The sequence below is a fragment of the Condylura cristata genome, unplaced genomic scaffold (genome assembly GCF_000260355.1).
Source record: "Condylura cristata isolate star-nosed mole 26May11 unplaced genomic scaffold, ConCri1.0 scaffold00040, whole genome shotgun sequence".
In the NCBI taxonomy this organism is placed as follows: Eukaryota; Metazoa; Chordata; class Mammalia; order Eulipotyphla; family Talpidae; genus Condylura; species Condylura cristata.
Genome location: NW_004567141.1, coordinates 1,706,171 through 1,713,901, shown reverse-complemented (window position 1 = coordinate 1,713,901; position 7,731 = coordinate 1,706,171). Strand labels below are relative to the sequence as shown.

The 7,731-nt window shown below is 46.5% G+C and overlaps 1 protein-coding gene across 1 annotated transcript in view; it reads left to right on the top strand.

The window, feature by feature from the left end:
• S100A10 (S100 calcium binding protein A10) overlaps positions 1-4,605 on the top strand; it is a 12,874-nt gene extending 8,269 nt beyond the window's left edge. The window contains exons 2-3 of the mRNA XM_004693708.2: positions 708-860; positions 4,197-4,605. Coding sequence (XP_004693765.1) covers positions 729-860; positions 4,197-4,358 — 294 coding nt within the window. The 5' untranslated portion in view covers positions 708-728 and the 3' untranslated portion in view covers positions 4,359-4,605. The remainder of the gene's footprint in view (positions 1-707; positions 861-4,196) is intronic.
• Positions 4,606-7,731: the final 3,126 nt, after the last annotated feature.

Below are 7,731 nucleotides of genomic sequence, written 5' to 3'. Positions count from 1 at the left end.
AGCAGTGTACTTCGTCGATCTGCCTGTTCTGCTCCCCACTCTGTCTCTGGTGAAGCCTCTCACCACCCCTGAGCCTCTGGCCTGTACCCCAGTTCTGGAACTAGATAATGAGCTCTGAGTAGCTTTTATTTGGGTGAGACAGCTGCATTTTACTACCATAGATGCAAAGGTGTTTGCTGCAATGAATAACAAGTTCAAAACTTTAGAGACTACCTACCCAGCCGACCAAATTCATTTGTAAGCAAATTTCTAGACCCTAGAATCAGACTGAACTATGTTACCTACTTATGCTTAGAGGGCTAGAGTTTTCATATAAATCAGGCTTGACTTGGTATTCAGCCATGGCTCAGAGCCCCAGTACCTGCCCCAAGAAAAAAGGCCAAGTATCTGTTCTTCAGAAGATGGTGTGTAAGTTAAGGGGGGGGGGGGCAAAAAAAAAATAGATTTTGCTTCTCCAAGTGATTAGAATTTTCATTCTTTCATGTGACCTGTGCAGAATCAGCAGGTGACTAGATAGATCATGAGTGAGTGAGAACACCAGTTCCTGACTGCCTGTTCCGTCAGCAGGAGGCCCAAAACTTGGGGTGAATTTTAAAGCTAGAAAGCAGCACTGGCTAATCCATTCGCCCACCTCCTAGTTATCCTCAGAAGACTGATGATGCATGTGGCTTGCAAGTAAAACTACACTTTTTTGCCTCCTGTAATAGGTTCCAACAGACCTCATCACGATGCCGTCTCAAATGGAACACGCTATGGAAACAATGATGTTCACCTTTCACAAATTTGCTGGGGATAAAGGCTACTTAACGAAGGAAGACCTGAAAGTACTCATGGAAAAGGAGTTCCCGGGATTTTTGGAAGTAAGTGTTGAAAGGCTTAGAAAGAACCAGACAGAAAACTCAGTGCTTTAGGCCCTGGTTCCTTGCCCTCACTGCTCCCATCCTTTCCTGGGAAGGCTACTACCAGAAAGCTGTTCTCATCCACTTCTTTTTTTAAAGATTTATTTATTTATGCATACAAGATCTGGGGTACAGGCCAGAGGTGTAAGGGGGTGAGAGGACTCACCAGAGATAGAGTAAGAAGCAGGACAGGCAGATTTACAGAAATGCACTGCTGAGAGGAGCAGTGGGTGGATCCCGAGAGGTCTGCTACAACATGTGGGTCACCTCCCTGGCCGGGAATCAAACTCATGCTGCAGTGGCTGTGGCTATGGCTAACTTCACAGTGCTGAGCTTTAACCTGTTGCATCACCAGGGAGGGCCCCTCATCCACTTTTTTATCAAACATGATTGGGTGCCTATTGCTTGTAAGCTACTACAGAGGAAACAGGAGGTAAAGAAGACACAGCCCCTGCTCTCAAGAGCTTATAATTTGTAGGGAAGCTGAGGCAAAACACAAATTGCCACAGGACAGGGTGTCTGTTAGCAAGATTCCGCCTGGAGTGGCCTGCATCCGCTGAGACAGTTGCAGGAGCGGAGGCCTCTCATCCGGGAGCGTCAAACAGGGAGCGGCTGCCATCAGCTCATAAACCAGGCCGGGAGATCACATATCCTGCTCGCATCCGCTCTGAGCAACTTGAATCTCCTCCAGCCCCTCATATCAAGGCTTTAAATTTATTCTTCTCACTCGAGTCCATAAAGGAATGGTCTGTCGAGTGACAGCCAAGCTTCACTCCAGAAGCCGGTACTTCCCACACTGCAAATGTTCTGAGAACACAGCGCACGCTAGAGTGGGTGCCTCCCTGTGGACGCTGAGAGATGGTGAAGATGGAAGAGGCGCTGCCCTCAGCTCAACGCGGAGCGGCACCTTTGGTCACCGGGCAGCCTGTCGTTTCCCTCTGTGGCCTGCGAGAGATGGCTGCTGCCTTGAAGTGAAACTTGTGCTTGACTAAATAGTAGGTTGAAATCAAGTCCATCGTTTCCTGCCACATCTACAGTCACTTGAAAGAACCGTTACTGGGAGTCCTGTGTTCAGTGTGGAGTAATGCATCAGCCTTACCAGGCTGAGGGAGGCGATGGCAAAGGCTGGGGGTCCTGCCTGCTCAAGAGCATCAGTCAGCCCCTTGCTCTCATTCAGTCAATGCCGGGTTTTGCAGTAAAGGGGTATTTCTCAGTCACTGATACCGGTGGAAGAAGCAGAGATCAAGAGTCTAACCCTTGTCCCAGAACTGAAGTTACCACAGTGCTAACCCAGAATGAGTTAGGAAGTGCTGCTGCTTTGCTTTCTTATGGCCCTGTGATAGAAGGCCAGAGCAGGGTTGGGGCGGCCTGCCTCGGCCCTGCTAACTCTGGGCAGGGTGCTTCAGCTTGCTGCGCCTCGTTGCCCCTCTCTGTCATGAGAGGACCCTACCTGTTTATCTCTCAGGTTCCTTCCACTTTCTGGTATCCTTCCAGGCAAGGACAGAAGGTAAGGACAGAATGTGCCGGTCGTAAGCCGGCCCATCGCAGAACAACGGTGCTTTTAATACCATACACATTAATCATGCCACCGAAAAAGTCAAAAGTCAGGATGGATGTCGCATGAGACCAGACCCTTCCTCACTAAAGGCTTTGTGGCATGAGGAAACCAAAGGTTGTCTGTCATGGAGTGCTGCACCCACAGTGTAATTTATTCCAGGCCTGGGCTCATCATTCCAAACAACACCCACTCGCTACACTGACAGAGTATTTTGTTGCCCAAGTTGACTCCATATGTCATCAAATTTCACTCCATTGACCACAGCCAGGAAGCTGGGGGTGAGGCCAGGATTAACGGAGACTCGCCCAAAGTCAGGGAGCGGCAAAGAACAGGCAACGGTTGACTCCAAGACATTCAGGAAAGGCTGCTGCTTGACCTGGAGGGGTTTCTGAGTGCAGTTTGCAAACACACAGCATGCTGGACACCCAGCACCAGTTCCCTCACGGTGTGCAGTCAGTGGATTCATAAATTCCTTCTCTGAGCATTTTGAAACCTCTAAGGTTTCTCTCTGGTGGATGGAGTGGGCCCTCTTGGAAAAACTACACTTCTCACCACCATCACTCAAAAAAGACTGATGAAGCAAATCACCATGGACGCAAGATTTTAAAAAAAAGGTCAACGCAAGTAGGGTACTAGGTAGTGACTTTATGCCTCCTTTATATATTTCCCTTATTAAATTTGTCCAATGGAAAACATCCAGTGAAGTGTTCGCAAAGGCATAGATTTGCCAGCTCATTAGGAATTTGGTGCAACTTCAGAGACTAGTCCCACCTCCTCAATCCATACCCGATACACATGAAGGCCCACTAAGCTGTGGGCCACGTGGCTAATATGACAAATTCATGCTAGCCCAAAAGTGAGGAGACATGAGGTCCCTCTGGCCACTCTCCACACAGCCTGGAGTATCACTAGCCCCTCTTTAAAATCAGAGGACAAAGATCTGAAACTGACTCCCTAAATAATCTTCAGATCTTTTCTTTTCTTTTCTTTCTTTTTTTTTTTGAGAAATTGACCGTGTACCACTTTAATCACTTTAAGCTACAAAACAGGGGGAGGTGGGCCCTCCTTGGTGGCCTAGGGGTTAAATTTCCTGCATATCACTGTTGTGGCCTGAGTTCATCCCTGGACAGGGAACTGGTCCACAGGACACAGAGACCTCCGCTCTCTCATCCTCTGCTCCCCTCAGCAGTGTGTTTCAGTAGATCTGCCAGTTCTGCTCCCTACTCTGTCTCTGTTGAATCCTCTCACCCCCTGCACCTCTGGCCAACACCCCAGTTCTTCTAACACACACACACACACACACAAACTACAAAGTGGGGGCTTTCAGGTGGTTGTTAGGCAGAACCTCTTGATTTTGAGAACTATGGGAGCAGCTGAACTGGAACCAGAGCAGGTCAGAAGTCAAGCTGAGGGTCAGTCACCAGCACAGTGAACTGAAGCCTGGCGCTAGCTCTCTCACTGGCCTCCTCTTCCCAGAAATAGGACTTTCCTAAGGCTCCCATAGTTAAATGAAAGAATGCCATAAAAATTTCTTTACTTACTTAAAATAAATAAGAACTTAATGAGTTTCTCCTTCAAGTCAAAAAAAAGTACACTTAGGTGACCTCCAAAGATCACTTATAATGTAAAAAAGGATTCAAAGAATTGGAAGATCAGATACATGGTTGTGAGCAGTACAAATCAAAAAAGCTCATCGTTAATGGGTATTTCTTGCTTTTGTCCTTCTTTCTTTTTTTCAGAATCAAAAAGACCCTCTGGCTGTGGACAAAATAATGAAGGACCTGGACCAGTGCCGAGATGGCAGAGTGGGCTTTCAGAGCTTCTTCTCCCTGATTGCTGGGCTCACCATCGCCTGCAATGACTATTTCGTAGTACACATGAAGCAGAAGGGAAAGAAGTAGGCAGCCAGGACCGCCTGAGTCCTGAGGCCATGAGTGTCATTCCCCGAGGGCCTCTTAACGAGTCTGTCCCACAGCTTCCCCTCAATAATGATTTCATGAGCAGACCGGGACCCTTAGAAATGTACACATCAAATCCAACCTCCATTGACTGGAAGAGAAAGAAAAGTTAATGCAAGCCAGATAAGCTGTGGGTTTTTTTATCGCTTGCCTCCTCTTGCCCTCAATAAAAAATTCCTTTTTTAGTTTCTGATTTGTGACAGAATGGTTTTTCCCCTTCCAAAATGTTTGTTCCCTGATTCGTTTCAGAAGAACTTGCATGCCGTGGGCACTAATGCATGACCAGAGCCCCCGCCATAGGCCAGGCAAAGTAGTAAGGCACTCTCCATTCAGCCCTGGAATCTGGCTGTGACTGATTTGCTCTTGTATCACATCTAACTGAAGAACCAAAACTCCAGGGATTAAGAGAAGGCGCATCGGGAGTATGTTCTAGTTTTAGCACTGCTGAGCATCCTCTAGCCCAGTTAAGTCAGTGCCTTTCCGTCTAGCTCTTTGCACATCTGAGCTCTTGGAGTCCCTTTGTCATAGCTAAGTTTGAGCAAACTCTAAGGTAAAGATCAGTGCATAAGAGCATTAATCAAAAAAAGGAAGTCTAGTGTAATGCCTCGGTAGCAACAATATATTAGCATGTATTTAGTTATGAAATGTCAATATTGTTTCACTCTGTGAGAAACGGACACAACTTAACTAATGGATAGCAATGATTTTATTCAAAATGAAGTACCAGTGCTGATGTCTTGATAGATAGCAAAAGGTTTTTCCCAGCTCTTTTCTGTGCCTGTGACAGGTCTCTCAAAATAAATGCATGTCATATACTTATGAATAACAAGATGTTTTATGGAGAGATGACACATGAAATTGTTGCAGTTGAGTAAGTCAAGGGAGATGACCTATATTTATGATTAGACACGTTGACATAACTGGGGAAAAGTTCAGTATAAGTTCAGTATAAGATCATCCTCCCTCGCAAGGAAAACCATGCAAACAAGAACAGGATGATCCAGAAGTAGCTCTGGAAAGAACTTGTTACTACAGAAAATCTGAACCCAAACCCGTCAAAAATAAAATGCCAACCATTTTGTTTTATTTTGGCCAACAAATAAGCAAGGTAAGACAAGTTATAGCTTTGCAGCTCTAGGGTTACATCGGCAAATTTGCAGAGGGATTTATTACAGACGTTACATGGAGGAGGAGAGTAGGCAGGCTAAAGAAACCAACTCCAGGATGACGCCCAAGCCCAGGCCGTTGGACTGGAAAGACAGAACGACAGCTGACCCTGTGGCCCAGTTCACACTGGCAAGTACAGTTGCCCGTTGCCCTTCCACTTAGCACACAGCCATCCAAGTCTCAAGAAAGTACATCTAGTTAGCAGAACCTCAAACTCATCCAAACCCCAACTGCAAGAGTCTGGGAAATAAAGGTTTAATGTTGTCCAGCCTCTGTACACTAGTGGTAGGCACCTGATTCTACCACCGTGATGATGCTTGCTCCAAAGGGAATCTAGTGACCTGCAGGTTAGAGAAACACCGGCTTGAAGAAGAGGAGACCAAAGGACAGCCTCTGGGGGTTATAACTAGCCCACTGCAGGCAAACCACCCCTCTGTCCCCGAGACCATGCATCAGCCCAGATTTACTCCTTTAGTCTACACCACCTGTTCTGGACCGTTCTGTCTGTGGGTGTCATGAAGATGTGTTCAATTTGCAAATGGGCAGGAGAAATCCTAATGTAGGAGACACTAGTATTGAGCTCAAATGTCCACAAGTCCAGAGCAAACTTTTCACTCTAGACTTTGTACACGGGGACCAGGGGTAGGGGAGAGGAAGTGTCAATTCATCTTCAGTGTGGGTATGTGGACTCAGAAACAGTTCTAAAACTGTTTATCCCAGACTGCTTCAGACTCTGGCATTCAGAAATAATGCCAGGCAACCATCTGGGTCACTGTGTGTGTGTGGACTTGGGTGGGGAGGGAGAGAATGATGTACTTTCCTCACTTTAGCTCAAAGCATTTAGTAGGGCTCTAGGACAAGGAAAATAAGAAAGGCGTGTGTGGCTTGAAATCCTGATCCCATGCCAACAAAAGCACATGGATTCCACAGTCTGACCTGCTGAAACAGCCAGCTGGGCTCCGGGGGCTGCAGCCTAACAGCTCCCAGAGGGCAAAGCTGCAGTTATGCCAACAGCCAAGAGGAGCCATCTGGAAAATTCCACTTGGTCTGCTACATTGCTGAGTTGTAAAAGCAGTTCCTGCCTTGCTCCACAGCCAGTGGTGAAAGAAGTCAGAACAGCAATGCGGAAAGTCATTGTCAAGTATGCTGCAGGTACAGAACTTGAAAACACTTAATTTTCTCCATTTGACCCATTTGTTTCCAAGTGCCCTGAACAGGAGCCGATTATCTATGATTGAATACTTCTCTGCCCAGCTCATCTTAGCGGGACACCAAAAGCCAGCCTATAGATCTCAATTTGATCTACTTGAAAGTGATTGTTCAAGCACCTCTCAAGCTCTTACTTCTAGAGTGACAGGTATGAAGAGTGATGCGTTTATCTGGCAACCATGTTCAAGGGCTACTGTAGGTGACACCAAGCACAGACCTGTGTGGAGATAAAGAAGCAGATGCCACAGTGCTGGCTCACTCACTCAAGAGATTACAAACTAGTTGAAAGGTGATAGATGAAGCAGACAAAAAGTTCAGTGACCACACAGCAGAACCTTTTCAAAGGTGAGGTGGGATGGGCACCTTTGGATACCGTTCATAGGAATATAATTTACACAACCTTTGTTGTGTAAAGTGAGGCAAAAGTGAGCAATAGATATCATGATCCTTTAACATGTTTTCTTATAGCCCGTATTTCTATTCCTAGGGAATTAAACATACTTATAAAGATCACCTATACAGGCATGAGATGTTGCACTACTTAGAATAGCTAAAACCTGAGGCAACTGCGTAGTTTGACAACAGGGCACCATTAATAGGCAGCGAGACCCGTGGTCTGTGCTGCCCCTCATAAAGACGATGACTGAAGAGTCTGTGGGAGATGGGGAATATATATAAAGTAAGGCCAGTTGCAAAACTGGCATGTAATAGGATTCCTTTCCTTTTTTTTTAAGATTTATTTATTTATGCATACAGAATTGGGGTATAGGCCAGAGGTGCAGGGGCGATAAGAGGATTCACCAGAAACAGAGTGGGGAGCAGAACAGGCAGATCTACGAGGTACACCACTGCGGGGAGCAGTGGGCGAGACAGGAGAGGTCTGCCGTGCCATGTAGGTCACCTTCAGGGTCGGGGATCAAATGCGGCTGTAGCCAGCTTG